Source organism: Mercenaria mercenaria, chromosome 7, assembly GCF_021730395.1.
Source record: "Mercenaria mercenaria strain notata chromosome 7, MADL_Memer_1, whole genome shotgun sequence".
NCBI classification, from domain to species: Eukaryota; Metazoa; Mollusca; class Bivalvia; order Venerida; family Veneridae; genus Mercenaria; species Mercenaria mercenaria.
The window spans coordinates 24,873,333-24,894,183 of record NC_069367.1 but is presented as its reverse complement, the minus strand read 5'-3'; the positions used below and the strand labels follow the sequence as shown (position 1 = coordinate 24,894,183).

At 33.5% G+C, this 20,851-nt stretch overlaps 1 protein-coding gene across 1 annotated transcript; it reads left to right on the top strand.

Moving 5' to 3' along the window:
* The first annotated feature begins 214 nt into the window (after window positions 1-214).
* On the top strand, window positions 215-15,864 carry LOC123555541 (uncharacterized). The gene is made up of 5 exons (XM_045346151.2): window positions 215-598; window positions 2,214-2,274; window positions 3,410-3,589; window positions 11,099-11,308; window positions 11,919-15,864. The coding sequence occupies exons 1-4, from the start codon at window positions 278-280 to the stop codon at window positions 11,164-11,166; spliced, it is 630 nt and encodes a 209-aa protein (XP_045202086.2). The 5' UTR covers window positions 215-277; the 3' UTR covers window positions 11,167-11,308; window positions 11,919-15,864.
* The last annotated feature ends 4,987 nt before the right edge of the window (window positions 15,865-20,851 follow it).

Below are 20,851 nucleotides of genomic sequence, written 5' to 3'. Positions count from 1 at the left end.
AAATGTAATGGTGAATATGATTTACTGAAATTATGATTTGTGTAATGCGATATGTATACATTATTCAGCATGTTTCATACCAACGCATTGTATACAAAGTAAAATTGATAGACATTGCTAATTGTTTTATACTGTTATGAAACGAGATTGTACGGTACACAGAGAGTAACGCACGGTAATATTATGAAATATCTCATTGCGCATTTGACAACGATCACAGTTAAACGTTCAGAAATTTGTAGCATACGCCAGTGCACCTCGGAAATAAACGGCTGCGATGAATAAGAATAAAATGCATTTTCTTGTCGGTTTAATTTCTTGCACATTTATGTCCACAGCAATTGTGTTATGCCTTACGAACTTTAAAGTAAGTAAGCTTAACGCATGTCCATCGCAGGACTCCAAGTTCCTATCGTTGACTGAACGTTCTTTAGAACAGTGTGTTGAAGAATGCGCGCGAAAAAAAAGTTGCGAAGTTGTCGGATATAAGCGTTCATTTCGGTTATGCGAGATACACGTGGATTCTCCGTCCCCGGATGTTGACGACAATCGCTGTGTCATGATAAAGAAAACGGATATGAGCGGACCACCATCAAAGGTAGACACATTATATATCCTCAGATACAAAATGATTATTGTAATGATACTGCGTCTCTTTCAAGATATTTGAGCCGCGCCATGAGAAAACCAACATAGTGCGTTTGCGACCACCATGGATCAAGAACAGCCTCCGCATCCGCGCAATCTGGTCAGGATCCATGCTGTTCGCTGTCAAAGCCTATTGCAAGTAGAGAAACCGTTAGCATCCGCGCAAACTGGTCGGGATCCATGCTGGTCGCAAACGCACTATGTTGGTTGTCTCTTGGCGCAGCTCATTTAAATTAGAATATCTTATTGTATCTAGAGCTATATAGAATTTTGCAAGTTAAACAATTTTATGTCATAGTATCAAACCGGTCAGCGTAAAAAATACTGCAGATAGTTCGTGAAAGTGCATGAAGCGGCTCGTTCATAAATTTTATTCATAAGATTTGTTTTTTCTCAGAAATCCATAACTTTGGGATATTGTGAAAGTGATCAGTGGTAGAAACTTTTTGACATATCGAACAACCGAATACGGGACAGAAATGTATTGTCGCCGTATCATGTCTCCGCGTCACCGTGCCGCATTTAGCAAGTTCCGTTGTGGTGTGGCGCCGATCCGTATAGAAACTGGGCGTCATGAAGGCTTGGGAGTTCATGACCGGAAGTGTCCTTTCTGTGACACTATTGAAGACGAGAGCCGTGCATTACTTGTCTGTCATATCTATGAAGATATTAGACATGATCTGTTTGAGAAAGCAAGAAATGTGGATGACATTTTTGTAACACTATCAAAATCAGATAAACTGAAGTTTCTATTTTCCAAACCTGAAATGATTCGTTTTTGTGCCAAAACCTGCCACAATATTTCACAACGTAGACTTTTATTCATTTGTAAATAATGCTGAAAGGTTTTTTATTTGTTCGGATACAAATTCATTTTATCATCGTCTAAGACATATAACCAAAAATACTGCGCAGAAATGAGTAAACTGTTATTTTCACTGATTTATTATCTTTTTTACAATGTCATATATGTAATGCATGCCAAACTTGGTGAAAATGAATATACTGAACAATATTCACCTCAGCTCCGGAGGAGAAGCTTTAACTTACGTTTAGATAAAACTATTTCTAGAATTTGTAGAATTTGATGAACATCATGATATACTCAGAAAATTTAGCCAAAAAAAGATAGGGTCGTGTGCTTCATTTTGCTAGAATTATTTGAAAACTTTGGACTTAAAGAAAATGGCAGTAAAGATGGCAGATTACAGACTTTTTTAGGATCCGAAATTGTCAAGCTAGTTTAATGATATTACTTGAAACTATTCCATGTGTCAACACTGTTATATTTAATCTGGCTTTATCATTTAACACACTGGATGCCACTTATTCCTTGATTCAAATTATGTTTTCAGTATACCGGATCTAGGCTATCCGAATAAATGATGTTAGGCCATAACTTCAATTTGTTCTTTATAAATAACAGTATATAAAAGATGAAAAATTTCTTGAAAATTTACTGAACATTGTAATTCCATTCAGATGTATATACTAGAGCATTATTTCAAGATTTCTATAAAAGATTAAACCTCTAAACCATGTTTATTTTCTTATTTTGCAATCAGTGTACTAACTGTGGTGAGTGGAGTGCATGTGACGAGGAAACTGGGCACTGTTCAAGAGAAGGTTGTTACGTCGTTATTTTCTCACAAAAGCATTTTGTAGTAGCATTTTCATGATACACGTAGAATTGTTTTTTTTTAATAATACATATTGTTTTGTCTTTTGAATTGCTTGCGTCATTATTTTGTAGGATCCATTTATAATTTATACATCATTCTATAGGTATTAGAATTATAGAATTATGGGGTAGGTAGAATAACCTCTCTTTTACTTTTTAAGGTCTGCTAATGTCAGTTTATAGAGAAACATTGTATTTTGTCCTGTTTAGAATTCTAGCCCATGAATAATATTTTTAAAAAGTATAAATTTTACAAAACATTCACATAGAAATTTTGCTTTTTAATTTTATGCTGACTGTTATATTCTGAAGACAATGCATCAAAAGGTAAAGCATAGAACCTTCTGGTGTCCAAAATACATGAAATTTTCTGTGGAAAATACGTTCAACAAACTCGTGTTTTTTTTTCTTGAATTATGACAATCGGCATTCTCCGGCTGTTATGAAAAGTAGCTTTCTGTTATGACCGAACGGAAACGAACGGAAATTGCCGATTGTCATTACCTGAAAAGATAGAATGGCGTTGTCACGTCTTAGAATAGATGATATTTTTCCTTTGGTACTTGACCAGATTTTGTTTTTGTAAAAAGCAAATAACTTCACTTTTGTTTCATAATCATTTCATAAAACATTACTTGAAGTTAATAAATCGTGTATGACTGCGGTATTCAATTTATTTATTCAGTGAAATTTTGGTATGTGGTAGTTTTTTTATTCGTAAAAGTGTTGCGAGTTTTAAGACCTTGCAAAGATAAACGAAAATAAAGCAAGTGCTGCGTTCGAATATTGTTAAGTGTATACTAAAAGAATCGAGTAAGTAACGACGGATTTATAGTATTTTAGCGCCATAAGCATAAATGAATGTGTCACACGCCTGGCATAGTCGGCACTTGTACCTTCCGGTGTTTTTTTTGCACAGTGAAATAATTTTCAATATGTCATAGATGCAATTAAACTAAACGGTGGACGGCGAACTTTTTTATATATAAACTGTCAAACTTTTGTTGATATACTTCCATTCCTCCGTCCGAAGAGAGGTTCAATTAATTACAGCACACTCTGTTATGTTTTATTATGTAGAATGCCCACTGTTAACAACTGTTGCCAATGGAACAGTCCTCGGAAATATGAATGATTTTGGGGCAAAGAAAATTGTCAGGTGTAACACAGGGTTCTTTGAGATTACAGGTACTCACTCTGTCAAGTGTTCAGCAAAAGGGGAATGGACTCCTCGCTATGATCGCAATCCACATTGTCAAAGTAAGGCAATTTATTTAATTTTTATTTTACTTTCGTTTTTTTTTTTTAGAAGTGGGGGGTGGGAGCGGGGGGGCACCTGGGTATAGCCACCGACCTTCGTAAGCCAGTCTGAATGTTTCCTCACATGAAAAAAAATCTATAACTCCGGCGGCATTCGAACCCAATGCGGTGTCGGACAAGTGATTTGAATTCAGCAACCTAATAACTTTTCCATGGAGGCCTTCTAGGTAGACTACTATAAGTCTACTAGTAATAAGTGTTGTCATAAATAAAAATAACTATCTGTAGCACCACACTAGCATTTATTTATAATTCGCACCCAAAACTGAGGATAAATAGTCTCATTATAAGCAAAATATATACTACATCTTAAAAAACAACTCTTATTTTATATTGACAAGGAATCAAGGATGGTCGCCAAGATATGGTGGTCACCAGAATAAACAATAAACAAGTATTGTTTTATATTTGCCTTTTTCTTCTGGATTCATAAATAAAATTACTTGTCAAATGTCGCTGTTGCGCAGTTAATTCCGAGATTAAACATTTATTCCATAGACTACCGTAAAAGACTGAATAATTCGCTTGAGTTATTGATTCATTATTGACTTTACTTAACGATTCAAGTCAATGGGAAAGAGTCATTTCATCTAACGAGACCTGAAAATTTTATTAGCTTACAAAATACGTGATACCCTTACGGTATAGTTGGTCAAGTTGTCAAAATCATAGAGGGAAGCGGTGGTCTAGTTGATAAGCTGTCGGCCACTCAACCCAGGGATCCTGGGTTCGAGCCCCACTGGGGTCACAACTATGACTTCTCATATGACACCAGTACTGGTTTATCCAGGAAGCGGACTCGAGAGTGGTTCCAATAAGCTTGAAGCTTTCATCACAATCAAGCTAAAAGAAATTAGTATATAAACTAAAATGATAGAACTAATTGAAACTTATCTAATTATGAATTAAAGTTAAATGTAAAACAGCCTAACTTCTTTTAATAACAATGTCGGTCAATTTAATGTAAAACAGAATAGCGTCTGTAAACTATGCCTGTCAATTAAATGTAAAAACAATATGAGCCGTGCCATGTGAAAACCAACATAGTGGCTTTGCGACCAGCATGGATCCAGACCAGCCTGCGCATCCGCGCAGTCTGGTCAGGATCCATGCTATTCGCTAACAGTTTCTCCAATTCCAATAGGCTTTGAAAGCGAACAGCATGGATCCTGACCAGACTGCGCGGATGCGCAGGCTGGTCTGGATCCATGCTGATCGCAAACCCACTATGTTGGTTTTCTCATGGTGCGGCTCAAATAACATTTTCAGTACTAATAAGACTTGATTAATCTTCCTGTGCTTTGAAATGTTGATATTTGTTCATAACAAGTGGCGAATTATGATTCTGTTGTATATATGGATATTTAAAATATATATATTTAAATTACCCATTAAGTTATATCTATATATTTCAGATAAACCACTTTAACAAAGAAAAGTTAAAATGAATGACATACATTGCAATTTTTGTTTTCAAAGGGTTTCAAATATTTTTTTTATTGTCTTGAACACATCAATTTTTATGTTTATGCCATTTTTGATGACTGTTTTTTTTTTCTCTCATTTATTTGTCATAAGTTTGAATATTTGATTTACATAGAAGAACGTATTAATGAATCCTGCATTTTAATTTAATTCTGGTGTCCTTTTACATGATGTAATTCAGTCCTGGCCGGGAATCGAACCCGGGACCTCTCACACCTAAGGCGGACAATACCACGTCGCTATAAAAGCTAGCTTAATAACAAGGAAGTACAAGTGCATCGTTATACTCTACCCTACTACATACACCCCCTCCATTTTAGAATTCGTCCTGGAATTCCAGGAGTTTGAACCTCTGTGGGTGATCCACAGAAAATTATCGCCCAATCTCAATTCTACCTACCATTTCCAAAATATATGAGCGCCACATAGCCACACATCTTCAATTATTTTTTCAAAATACAAGTATAATACACGACAAACAGTCTGGATTCAGGAAAAATCATTCTTGCAATACAGCATTAATTAGATTAATTGATGCTTGGATTAAAGATATTGATAGTGGAAAAATAATTGGAACATTTTTTCTTGATTTAAGAAAGGCGTTTGATCTTGTCGACCATGAAATATTACTTTACAAATTGATATTATACCATTTTTCTGGAAATACACTAAGTCTTTTTAAGTCTTATCTATCAAATAGGAAACAGTTAGTCCAGGTGGGTAACTTACAATCAGACATACTTACCGTCAAATCGGGCGTTCCTCAAGGATCTATTCTAGGACCTTTATTGTTTTTGATATATATCAATGACATATCAATGATACATCATGAACTTCATATAGACTTATCAGGCGCGTAGCTAGGGCATTTTTCATAGTACGCAGACGTAATGGGGGTGGGGGGTCGGTGTATCCTCCCCTTGATTATTTATCAATGTGAGAACGGCAAATGTGCATTTTAGCGTGTATTTGAAGCAAAAACATTGCACGAAAACCTTATTCTTTGTTAATTGTTTATATAAAATGTTTTATTTTCCTAGGTATATGCGTAATATATTGCACGTGCAATGTGGTTTAGTGATCCATGTTATATATGTGCAAGTATTAATTCAAAACAAATGGTTAGTGGTGACACACTTTTAAAATATCATTATGATTGCATGCCATGGATATTTCATTCAAGAGATATGTCTGTAAGTATATATATGATAGTTGTTACAAGGAATCTGTCGTAACTCCAAACTGAATACCAGACTAGTCAATAAAGACATGCTACGTTTCATGATACTGATACAAATGTACCAAATCAAAAGCTGATACCTTGCGTAGGGAAAGCATTCCGGTATAGCGACGTCTTCATTACGTCAACTTCGTTATAGGTATTTTCCTTATCTTTTTTCTTTATCTAAAACAATATTTTGCAAAATGTTTCGTACACCTTTTAAATTATTTCGAGGTTTCGCCAACGTGATCTCGCGCATGTGAAAATTCTCGATTTCACGCTTCGTCATCGTGATCTCGCGCTTTGTCATCATGATTTCGCGCTTTGCCATCATGATACGCGCGCCTGCTCATGATGGAGAAGCGTGAGATCACAATGGCGATGTGCGAAAAAATGAAAATTTCAGTTTTTAACATTAGCATTTGGAAGACATTTTACCAACAATATTGAATCATAAAAAATGTTAAAAACATAGCGTGATTGTTGATATATCTCAGCGACATCTAAAACCAAGTATTACACTGAAAACTTGATTGGATAATTGTTTAGAATGTTCTTTAAGGTCTTCTGAAATATAATATATATAATTTAGTTACCTATAAGGCCATTGAAAAAGCTGTAATCACCAATTATAAGGAAAGAACATATTAATCTCACTGTGAATTGGTTGTCAGATACTGTAATATCGTATGACTTGTACCGGTGTCAAACCTTGGCAATACGTGTAGGAGTCAACTAGGTGTAATTATTTCTATTATATTTTATTTTCTACAACATTGGGACCATGGAATAATTGATAATTTCATACATTTAAGTACAATTATAAGATATATCTATGATATCTGAAAATAACGTAGTAATTATTATGCGTGACAAATTACGTCTGCAGTGTTATACAAATTGTCCTATTCAAAAGCTTTTAGCCTTGAAAATGTCTCTTTGCCGATTTCTCAACCAACAGTTTATCAATTTTCGACATTCACTGTATTATAATTTTATTATAGAAATTTGACTCTTTAAACCGTTAGCATAGACGGCGTATGAATGTAATATTTCACATGGTCTGGGTTATTACATAATAAGCAATCAAATAGTAGGATAATGACTGTACCTAAAGTGTTATAAAACTAAAAAGACAATTATTGGTGAATTTCAATGCACGTTAAATCAACTAATTATATAAACCAGTTTGCTATTACTTCAGTTTACTGTACTTCAAACAAAATATGAAGAGAGTAATGCTATTATATATAATTTACATACTCTAGCTTCTTTTTTAATTGTGTATAGCAAATAGTAAATTATAGACCATTTACATACTCTAGCTTCTTTTCTAATTGTGTAAATTTAACTCATGAAATTGTTATGACTTTCCTTTCTTCCCTCTCTCTACCTTTCTTTCTTTTTTTTTCTTTTATATTGATGCATGCAGTAAGAATTACCAATTAATAATAATTCTCTGTTGTAACATTCAGCTCTTTCTGTATCATAGGCAGGTTACCTTCGGACGAGTTCGTACGTTTCCGCGCGCGTTAGGAAATACCACGGACACGAGCAAAGGAATTTTTTTTTACAAAAATCATCAACTTTAAACGTCTAGGGAAGGAAGAAGACATTAAAATAATTTCTAAACAAAAAATATGTAAAAAATTTATTGTCTGTAGAATACTTCAATAGGATAATAATTATTCTCAAGTTATGAATAAAGTGACTACAGGGGAAAGAATAAGATATGTATCACAGGTTTTTGCTTATTTTATTCAGTAACTGTAAACCGTAAACTGAGACTGATAGTGGTGTTTTTTAATCGCCAAGGGAAGCTTTAATTCTTCATTTTGAATAAATATTTTTATATCTTTGTAAAAAGAAAAGAATGACGAATACTTCAATAGGATAATAAATATTGTGTGTTCATTCTAATGAAAACAATACTTGTTCAAACGTTTTTTCCTTCTTTGTTTCTAATGGAAAATATCAACCACAATAAAATCGATAATCGCCCAGCCAGGTGTTTTCAAGGGGGATAATTTTACCGGTAAGACGGCAAATTTTACCTAATTGTTGATCATGGATTACGTATGAAGCAATCTCCGTTGCATGATATAGACTTATTCTTGCAACCAAATAAATTAGCCAGTTTAATTGTGTATGCTTGCCAGATTTTCACTACGCAGCTGCGTATCTGCGTAAAAGCAGCTACGCATCTGACTGTAACCAAATAGATACAATGCTTCAGATTACCAATTTAATTGTGCATGCTTGCCAGATTTTCATTACGCATTTGCGTATCTGCGTATAGGCAGCTACGCGCCTGCTTATATGCTGATGACTCTACACTGCATAACTCCGGTTATCAGTTAGATGAAATTCAAAACACATTACAATAAAACCTCGACTACGTCAATGAATGATGTATTCTAAACAACATGTCTTTACACCCAAAGAAAACGAAATGTATGATAATCGGTTCTTCGATGAAAGTAAAGAAATGTAATGCTCTAAAATTAAAAGTAAATGACATAGAGCTAGAAAATGTTACAGTGCAAAAACTGTTAGGTATTTATCTAGATAATACACTAAATTGGCATGCTCAGATAGACAATGTATGTAAAAATTGAATGCAAAAATTGCACTTCTGAAAAATATCATCTTTTATCTTAGCGAAGAAGCAAAATTGATGTACTATAATGCATATATCCTTCCCATTCTCGATTATTGTTGTACTATTTGGGGAAAAGATACAAAATGTTACATGAATAAAGTGCAAGTAATACAAAAAAGAGCGGCCAAGATTATACTTAACAGGCCGATAAGGTCACCTACATTAGAACTTTTTAATGATCTAAAATGGCTTAAATTTAGTTACAGGGTAAAATATCACACAGCTGTGATGGTTTACAAATCTATGCATAACATGGTACCAATCTACATGACTGAAATATTAAGTGTCTCAAATAATAAATTGCATAATCTACGATCAACAGCTCACAAATATCTTGTTTTGCGTATAACATCCCATACAAATTATCTTAAAGATTCATTCTCGTACTTCAGCGTTAATATTTGGAATAAATTACCTGCTGAAATTAAGGAATCAAATACATTACAAACATTCAAAAATAATATCAAACGACATTTGTTCATGTTACAGTCCAGTGCTTAAAATAATTATATTATTACAGTTTTTACAAATCAGTTATTTTATTATTATTTTGTTTTGCTGTTGTTCGTTTTTTCTCTTTAATAGTCTTATAATTATGTGAGTGTCTGTCGGATGGATGAATGGGAAGCTTCTAATCGTATTTAATACATTGATCATTGATATATATATATATATATATATATATATATATATATATATATATATATATATATATATATATATATATATATATATATATATATAAAAGTTCAATTTGTAAGGAATAAACAGCAGCAGACTTCTGTGTTTTACAATTATTTTAATCTTCACTGCAAGCGCTTCAATACATATATCTTCAGGCAGTTTACATTTAAAACATTGTAAACTGCCTGAAGATATTTGTATTGAAAGCGCTTGCAGTGAAGAATTAAAATAATTGTAAAACACAGAAGTCTGCTGCTGTTTATTCCTTACAAATTGAACTTTTATAATTTTTATACCTACACAAGGATTTTTACTGACTTTTTAATATATATATATATAATATATAATATATGGATGATAATGGAAAAGTATTAATGTATTTTTTTTTTATTTTAAATACATGTGTAATTTTGTTGTTGTTAACTGAAGGCCATACTGAAAATAAGTTTACGTTTCATTTTCATGTTATGTACACTTTGTATGTTACCTTCATTAAATAAAGATTTTATTATTATTATTATTATTATTATTATTATTATCCAAGGTGTCCATTCATATCTACTCGTGAGTTATTTACGTTTGGCGCCAAATGTCACATGGTGAGGAAAATGTGCAGTCAGACCGGGACTCGAACCAGGGGCCTCGGAATACCGTTTCGATGCTCTACCGACTGAGCTACCCGGCCGCCTACACATTTTCTCCGCGTTTTAATATTCAAATCCTATACCGTGACATATTTCCCCACCATTTTTGAAATTCGTCCTCGAATTTCAGCGGGTACTTTATGTATAAGCAATTACAGGCGTCGGAGACTAACCGATGGAAAGCCGTCACGGTGTCATGAAGGGTGCTAAATATAACAGGCTGAAAATAATTCAGTCCTGACCGGGAATCGAACCCGGGACCTCTCACACCTAAGGCGGACACTTTACTACGTCGCTATAAAAGCTAGTTTAATAGCAAGGAAGTATAAGTGCACCCTTTTACTCCACCCGGCTACAATGCAAATACACAGAGCCCACATGAATGGACATTATTTTGAAGTTTAAAAATATTGGAGAAATTATACTTTTCTAGAGATATATTGATCTCATCACGCTTTGTAAGTAAATAGAAGGAAAATAACTACACTTTTTATTATTTACTACCTAAATGATACTGATATATGTTTTTTGACATGTTGTTAGCATTGAAGTCTACTTCTAAATCCTTTGGTGCACAATGACGCATCTAATTTTTGCAATTTATGCAGTTTTGACGAATGGGTGTATTATGAAACAGACACGTTAAATCAAGTAGGTTAAGTTACAGAATGCAGGAAAGATGGTCAAGTTTCCTTGGTTTCGGTCTCATACGGGGCTTAGACAATTTTATTCTCTGTGAATACCTGTTACAGAATGCCCGGGTGCAGAACAGATGATCCAGTTTCCACCAGAACAGGAGAGCCAGTTTCCTCTGTCCTAGTCTTACAAGGTTAAGTTTTACACAACTAAAACAACACAAGAAAACGCTAGTGACATCTGTGCCAAGCAAGATGCGCATCTCGTTAGAATAGATGCATGGTGGAAACTACGATACATACGGAGTATACGAAATACTTGCTTTCGTACGTTTTGATTTTAATATAGCTGTCTCTGTCTTTAGAAATTGACATATTTGTTTTTTCTGTGATATTGAATACTTTTACACTGGTAAAATCTGAATACAAGTAAAGTATTTATAGGTACAAGCAGTAGTAGACAAATTGATATAGTTTAGCTGCAGGAAAGGAACAAGTATTGCTCGGCTCAGAAATAGGGGATTCGAACCCAGGTATATTCAATACCATGTCTCTTCCTAGCATTTTTTTAGAAAACACATGTGCTGACTAGTCTTTGAATATGGACTCAAAACTTATTCAGATGAGTGAATAGTTTCTTTTAACATTCTGGCTAGAATGTACTAAAAGTGGGTTTTCTTGGCCTTGGTGTTTAGGTATGAAGAAACTACCCACCTACCTTGTGGAATGCTGGTGGTTCTACCCGCTGGTCGCCCATAATGACAGTAATGCCCGGATGAGATATTGAATTATTCATTCACTAAAATCTGGACCCCCACCACACACACACACACCTGTAACGTTAAATGTTTTGCTATGACTAGAAACCCAACAACTGAAACAAACAAAACAAACGATGTTTCAAATACTAGTATCTGAATTCTATGAAACATTTCAGATTTCAGTAGGTACTGGACAGATGGAACAAAAGACATCGATGGAAAATGGAAGTATACCAATAGCCTGAATATTTCGAGAGCTGAACAATTCTGGAATCAGAGGGAAAACGACAATGGAAACTGTGTTCAGATTAATCAGTGGCTGTCGGCGGTACCATGCGATCAGAAGTTACATTTCATATGTGAATTTGACTAGTCAGTTTTGTATCTGAACGCGTGGTTTGTTTGATCGAAAAATGTGACACAGTGGTGCATTTCTTGGACACCTTCAAAATGTACAGTTTTTGTTCATATATACACAATTTTGTTAGTCGAACAATTAGTTGATATGTATACAGTCATCCGTTGAAACAGTCGTTATGAGCAAAGTCATGTTTTCTTTATTGTTATTTCTCTTTATAACTTGAAAATTAATGTAGAAAAAGGAACAGTTTCTGTATGTATACTGACATTTAAGTGTTCTTTAAGATTTTGTTTAGCTATATCACGGGTGGTAAACGCGCAATCCAATTCCTCTGGGAATACGCTTAAAATGGGTTGCGCGACGTCCGGTGCTGGTGTTGCGCGTAAAAAGGACCAAACTGAGGTATGTGAAGTTATGATTTTGCTTAGTACGAGACGAGAATAATTTTTCTCGAAAACAAGGATAATGCTATTCGACACAAATATGATGATACATCATATACGTAAAATATCTGGTTTGTAATTTATGATTTGGCTCTATTATCACAAAAACTCTGGCGACACGAAGCGTGAAAAAAGTATGAAACCAACAAAAATGGCAGTTTCTGACCTCATATGCCTAATCTGAGGACAACTGATGCTTTTTATGATAACTCAACTGTTCTGAAGTAACGGATAGCAAAATCATTTGCTTCAAATCCTGCTTACGGGGAAATAATTGACAAAAAAATCATCGGGATGGGGTTGCGCACCCGGAATATAATGTATACGCGCAACTCCATTCCCGGGGCGCCACCCCATTGCCGATTTTTTTGCAAATCTTTCCACTAAAATTGTTTCATCTTCAAATATTTTATTAGTCAAATTGTATGAATGTTTTCTTGTTAGTAAAACTAATAGAAATAATTGGGCTTATCAGGTGAAATGTCTTTTAGACAATTTTGGCTTTTCCTATGTATGGAATAATCCAACGTTGATAGACCTAGATAAGTTCTACCTAGCCTTTAAAGAACGTGTATAAGATACTTTTAAGCAGAATTGGTACCAACGTATGAACGAATGTGGAACATTAGATATGTACAAATATTTTAAAACTAGTTTTGTATTTGAAAAATATTTAGATTTATTACCTTTTAAATACAGGAGTGCTTTAGCTAGGTTAAGACTATCCTCGCATAAATTAGCAATTGAAACAGGTCGTTACTCTAGAAGTAGAACAGGTAGAAATCTGCGTTACTGCATATTTTGTCAGAACAGAGATATAGAAGACGAATACCATTTTATCATAGTGTGCCCATTGTATGAGAATATAAGAAAAACATATTTAAAATCATATTATTACAGAAGGTCAAATTTTATGAAATTTATTGAACTTCTCAATAGTGATAAACAAGTTATTATTAAAAATTTGTCTAAATTCATTTATCATGCATTTATACTGAGAACATCTTTATTGTAAATAGTGGTATACTTTTAGCTCTACGTATCCAAATGATACTTCCATGTATAGTTGTTAAATGTATAAGACTCATCCTCCATAACAATCTATGTTACATGTAAATTCAATTATTTCATTCAAAAATGCTTATGCTTTTTGATATTTGTATAAAATCACATGACAATATTTTGATGTATGTGTATATATTGTATTCATGACAAAAAACTGTACAATTTACGTCAATAAAATATTCTGTCTGTCTGTCTGTCCTAAAAGCAACATTTCATTCAAGTGTATGTAATATTCGTGACTGTTACACGTGTTTGATCATTAGAAGCGTCACATTTCCGGAAAAGAGGCACAAGAGTTAGAAACTTGGCAGTTTTCATGATTCCATACTTTTTTGACAGTTACAGCTAGCAGAGTTTTCGTGATATCAGGGCAGATTCTTAACTAAATAATTTGGTATTTCAAACATATGATCTTTGTTCATTTTTGTGTCGAATAGCATTTCGCATTTTTCGAAAACGCCCGTATTTGTGTCATTGTTTACAAAAACAAAAACCCACCTACCTCGATTTTGTATATATTGATGCGCAACACCAGCACCGGAAGTCGCACAACCCATTTTAAGCGTAGTCCCAGTGGGATTTCTATATTTGTGTGAAGTATCAAATCATTCCTTCATACAGTTTTCAAATTATGCTCCGGACAAACTTTTTTCACATAAGGAGAGACAATCAAAAATGGGATCAGCTAGAGTTATGGTTCTTTAACACTGCACTTCCTCTCACTGACCTCTATCAATATATAAAGTATCAAGTAAATCCCTTTCATAGTATTGGACTTAGGATCCGGACAGGCTTTTTTTAAAAAAAGGGAGGTAATTCAAAAACGAGATCATCTAGTCATGGTTCCTTATCACTGCACTTATTCTCAATGTGCTCTTTAACTGTGTGAAGTTAAAACTTAGTACCTTCAATACTTTTTGAGTTATGCTACTGACACGAAGTATGACAAACGGACAGACAGACGGACGGACGCGGACGGACAATATGTAGCGACTATATGCCCGCCCTCCCCCCTCTCCCCCCTGCCCCCACACACTCTTCGGGGAGCACAAAAAGTAATTCAAAAGGACGCTATGATATCAACAGTACTGGCAAATCAGTGGTTTTTTTTTCACGTGACACAAAACGGCATCCATATCAGAATCTTATTGTTTGTGGCCAAGTTTCCTCAAAATTTGCGCCCCATAACGGGGTGCAATACTCTGCGATAGCGTTGGTAGTTCTTCTGACATTTTTTTTTCAATTTTCTAATGTTGGTATGCAAACATGAAACCTCTTCAATTTCTTGTTCAGCCACATCCTCCGCAGGTTCTGTTTGAGCCTTCCACATAGAAGAGCTGAATTCTTTTTTTTTATAATTTATTTTTTCTCTTTTATGACATACATCATACAAACACGTTACACTTGTTTTGTACAATTCTGCAGACCTACTAAATAATAATAAAACAGAAATAATATCTTTGAGATACATAAAACAATTGCAATTATTTCCCCTTCAGTTGTGTTTATAAAATCGTTTTGTATGTCAAAAAGAGATAAATAAAAGTATCCACTTTGCATGATAAGACGCTTAATTTGAGAAGAAAGTTAACACTGTATAAAATAAAAGTAGAGAAAAAAAAGTATAGAGTATACCCATGTGCGCTCTTGATTACCTTTGAAATAGATTATTTCAATTTTTTTTATATTTTTTTTTCATGTGTCTCAGTGATGTACGTGGTAAGGATGCATATTAAAAATTCAAGAAAGACCATTTCTTTAAATGATAATCAATTTTGTTTTGCATTATTGCTATTTCTTTTTCTAGACAAATTCTGATATTTAAATAGGATAAAAACTGATTGAATACGGGAACCTTTTGTCTATTTTTCATTTGAAAAATAAAATATTTCATCAAAAAAATCATGAAATTTATGGTATTGCTTTTTAACCCCGTTTGCACAGTGTCAAAACTTATACATTCTAAATTGAACAGGCACGATATTCCCTTTTCTGCAAGAAAGTTACTTAGTCTATTCCACAAAATTTGAACATGATTACATTCCCAAAATAGATGTTCTATACTTTCCACTTGCATGTTACAAAAATCACATAAGTTTGTTCTAGACAATTTCATTTTGTACAAGTATTTATTTGTTGGAACTATTCGCATTAAAAATTTATACTGGAAGTTTCTAATTTTTGTGTCTATCGTTGCTTTAAAACTTTGTCCATAAATTTTATTCCATTTTATATTATTGTTTTCAACAGTAGATCCCCATTTCTTTTCTGATTTTATTTCTGGTTTAAGTCTTACATTTAATTGTTTGGTGTATAGTAATTTGTTTGGTGCTTTTGCTGCTTGAATTTTATTAAGTAGGTTGTCTGTAGTATTGTAAATACTGTTTTCTTTTTTAAGTGATTCTTTTAGATCTGGCTTAATGCTGGTGGTAATTTGATAATATTTTAGGAATTCATTATCTTCTAGACTGTATAAATACTTGAATTGTTCAAAAGAGTAAAAATCTTTTTTCCTGTAATCAAATAAGTGTTCTAAATATTTTATTCCTTTTTCATACCATTCTTTGTAATACAACGTTTTATGCCCATTCCTTATGTCAGAGGTGTTCCAGATTATCTGTTTTCCACTTATGCCATTTAATTCAACCTTCTTAATGGTATGCCATGCAATAAGAACATCTTTGAGAAATGTGTTGTTTTTACATATGTTTTCAATGTCTTTATCATTTAAATTACATTCAAATACTAACTTTCCCCCTGCTGGTTTTAGAATTGTATTATAGAAAGTACCCCAAATTACACTTTCAATGTTACACATAAATCGTTTTATCCAACAGGCTTTTATCGAGTTCAAAAACACTTAATATTTATCATTTTTAGTCCTCCTTTCTCGTAATCAAGTTGTAGTACATCTCTTTTGATTTTTTCTGGTTTATTGTTCCATATAAAATTATACATTATCTTTATTATTTCCTTTAATTTTTCTTCAGACGGACTTGGTAAAACTGTAAAGGGATATATAAGCTTCGGTAACGCAAAGGTTTTTATCACTGTAATTTTTCCTAGTAATGTTAGTTTTCTGTGTTCCCATTGTTTCAAACAGTTTTTAAAGCTATTTAATTTTGGGTCTAGATTAAGGTCTACATTTTTATTAATATTGTTCGAGAATGTCATACCAAGTGTTTTTGCCCATTCAGATGTCCAATTAAATTTTTTATCATTACAAAGTTTCATATTTGTATTTACTAAAGATCCCGCTCTTAAAATTGTTGATTTGTTGAAGTTAAGTTTTAGTCCTGATATGTTTCCGAAATTAGTGATGACATCAATAAGTTTTTCGAATGAATTTCTTTGTCCGTTGTTTAAGAAGGTTGCATCATCTGCAAAAAGTGTTTGTTTAATTTCTTTACCATTGATCGTCACTCCTTTAATAGAATTATCAGTGTTGATATAATTTGCAAAAAATTCAATGCATATTATGAAAAGCAGAGATGACAATGGACATCCTTGTCTTACACCCCTCTTTATTGGAAAGGATTCGGACAAGTTTCCGTTATTTATAACTACGCTACTTATATCGTTGTAAAATAATTTTACCCAATCAATAAAAGAGACACCAAAATTCAAGTGGTGTAAGCACTGAAACATGAAAGTATGATCGATGCTGTCAAAAGCTTTTTCAAAATCTGCAAACAGTAGTAGGCCGGGTTCATTTTTAGTTTGTAAATATTCCATAGTTTCAAATAGTAACCTAATATTTTCACCGATGTATCTGTTTTTCAAAAATCCTGTTTGAGCTTTATCTATTATGGAATTTATAACTTTTTTAAGACGATTTGCTATTGATTTAGTTGCAATTTTATAATCAACATTTAAGAGACTTATAGGGCGCCAGTTTGATAAAGATAATGTATCTTTTCCCTCTTTTGGTAGTAATGTAATAACTCCTTGCTTTTGTAGGTCTGTTAGTTGTTTTGTTCTAAAGGAATAGTTAATTGCTTTAACGTAGTGTGTTTTAATTGTTTCCCAAAAAACTTTATGAAATTCACTAGTAATCCCGTCTGAACCAGGACTCTTTTGGTTTTTCATTTCTTTTAAAGCTTCTAAACACTCATATTCAGTTAAATACCCTTCACATGTTTCCTTTTCATTTTCATTTAGTTTTTTTATATGCTGATTGAAGAAGTCATAATCTGTTTTTATTTTTGATCGTTTTGAATACAAATTTTCATAAAATGATTTTTCAGCTTTAAGAATTTCGACTTGATCATTTATTTCAGCATCTCCAATTTTTATTTTGAATATGTTTTTCCTCTCTGCATTTTTCTTTTCTAAACTTGCGAAATATCTAGAATTCTACTAACCTTGCTGTAGGTGAGGGTTGGCTGCTTCACGGCTTGTAACGGACATAAAGAATTGGTCTGTGTTCAGACCTTATGTTTTGTCCACAGGAGATAACTCCTGAGGCTATTTAAATTTTTTATAATTATGTCCCTTTTCTTCTCAAAGTGGGGATAACCAACTTTTATTCACCCTTTCCTGTATATTTGGCGCAATGTCATGATTGGGGCTAAGAGCGAGGGCTTGCGTACGATTAACTTGTTTAAACTTTCCATTAAATGCAATTGACCGTTCCACGGCGGTGCCTACTGCGTTTCTTAATGTTTTATTCTTAATTGTATTGCCCGTATGTCCAACGTTTGCACATACATGCATACTCTTTTATGGAGTTAGGTGTTTGGAGGCTGCGTTTATGGAACGTTATTGTGTTACTGGAACCTTATCCTTATTAATACCCTGAAAAAAAAAGCAGATGATAAATTGACATATTTCAGTGTATGACAGAAGAAACTTGACACATGTCACACGTTCTTGGATATAATAGGCTATATGTCTTAGTCAACATTAATGTACGGAGAAGAGAAGGAAACTTATTGAATAAAATGATTTGTCAGAAGTGGGATTCGAACCTACGCCGGGAATACTCGACTGCGACCTGAATGTGAAAGGAATATCATACAAAGAGCACATGCAAGGATTCTGTAAGTGATTTAGGCGTAAGTGCACATATTAGTTCGATATTTAAATAGGATTCGAACACACGCCGGGAGAACCCGACTGCGACCTGAACGCAAAGCCTTAGACCGCTTGGCCATCCTGACTACGTTACTGTATCTGTGATATCATACAAAGATAAAATTTTGTTTGTGATTACGCAAGTGGTAAGATATAATTGTGTTCTCGTAATAATTTAACTGTATTGTTTATGCTTTTTCTACAGAAGCAGTATCGCATCTTCACATGGAATGGGCACGAAAAGATTGATTCTGAAATGTTTCGAATCTTTCAATTGTAGTTGAAAATCCAGATACTGCTTCTGCTATCTTAAATTCAGATCTTAATAAAATTTCAAACTGGGCATCAAGGTGGCTAGTGAACTTTAACCCTTCTAAAACTGAGTCGTTATTGATATCCCGCAAACATAGAGTCTATCATCCTCCACTATTAATGCAGGGTCAACAAATAAACGAAGTCCATAATCATAAACATTTAGGTATTTTTCTATCAAATGATCTTAGGTGGACTACACAAATTGAGTACATAACAAAGAAAGCCTGGCTGCGAATAAATGTCATGAAAAGTTAAAATTTCAGCTAGACAGAAATTCTCTTGAGGTCATCTACAAATCATTCATTAGACCTATTCTTGAATATGGTGACGTACTTTTTGACAATTGCACTCAAAATGAAAAACAGGAACTTGAAAAAATTCAGCATGAAGCAGCAAGAATAGTAGCTGGAACAACGATCGAAACTCGTTTCTATTGACAAACTTTTATCTGAAGTTGGCAGGGAGACCCTTGCTAACAGAAGGAAAAACACAAGTTAGTACTGTTTTACAAAATGAAAGGTAACCTAGCTCACACCATCTTATCTTTCAGAACTTGTTCCATCTAATGTAGGAAGAGAACACAGGTACCCTCTTAGAAATGCTGAAAATATTCAGACTATTTTCACACATACTGCATTTTATTACAATTCATTCCTTCCATCAGTCATACGGGACTTCAACGATCTTCCAGACGAAATAGGTAATGCTTGTTCTCTAGCGCCTTTTAAGCGTATGTTAAATAATGACATTCCTACTGTTCCAAAGTACTTTCTGACAGGAGTAAGAAAATCTCAAATACTTCACACAAGGCTACGTACGCAATGCAGCTCTCTATCTTCTGAGCTCTATGCTAAAAACATTATTGAGTCTCCAAATTGTGACTACGGGGATGTAGAAACGTTTTATCACTATTTTTTTCATATGCCCGAGGTATTCTCACTTAAGAATACAGTTGTTCAATATCATATCCCAGTTTTGTACTCCAACATTAAATGTTATCTTACAAGGTAATCCTGCCCTATCAGATGAATCCAACGTAGAAATATTTACTGCTGTTTAGTGTTACATTGTTAAATCCAAAAGATTTCGATCTATAAGAAGTAAACATATCAGAAATAGCTTACGTGAAAAATAGCATATCAAACCCTTTTAACTTTGATAAATGATAGTAACTCCATCATGTAATCGCCTCTAGTTTTGTTGTCAATTTCTTAGTATTTCTGTTCCTTTTTCTTTCTTTTTATACCAGTATCTCCTACTACGGATAACTTTATAGATAGTTACTTTACAACTGTGTTATATTCTTTAGTAAACGTTTGTATTTTTTTCCAATGCATTTGAAGGTTTATATGATGAACTATGTATGCACATTGTTGTAATAGGGAGAGGACAACCTTAAGACTATAAAACTTCCTGTCCAGTCCTTTATTGTATATTTGTAATCATATTGTAAAAATATTGCAAAATAAAATATGTTTAAACCAAATGTTTCGAATTATGATCTTTATCTCGTATGATGATAAACACGCAAGTTCATATAACGAGATTGCAATAGAGTGCCGATTTTGCCTATTGACATATTCAAATGGAATAGGTATTAATTGGCATAGGATTCTAATCTTGCAACAAGCTACGAGGGAAGATAACTGAAAAATATTATAATAGATATCTATGTAAAGAATGAAAAGGAAGCATAAAATAAAAAATCTGAAAACTCGATCAATATATTTTGTCTGAAGTAGGATTTGAAGCATGCATGCCTGGAGAACTGACTACGTTAATGTTTAATTATATCAAACGAAATTAAATTTTGTGGTAAACATACAAGTTCATAGAACAGTGTTACATT

Bases quoted from the DNA above. Each gene is read 5' to 3' on its own strand.
- LOC123555541 (XM_045346151.2), top strand. From the start codon at position 278: ATGAATAAGAATAAAATGCATTTTCTTGTCGGTTTAATTTCTTGCACA. The intron at 599-2,213 runs GTAGACACATTA...TTTTGCAATCAG, and splicing joins TGAGCGGACCACCATCAAAG to TGTACTAACTGTGGTGAGTG. The intron at 3,590-11,098 runs GTAAGGCAATTT...TACCTGTTACAG, and splicing joins TCGCAATCCACATTGTCAAA to AATGCCCGGGTGCAGAACAG.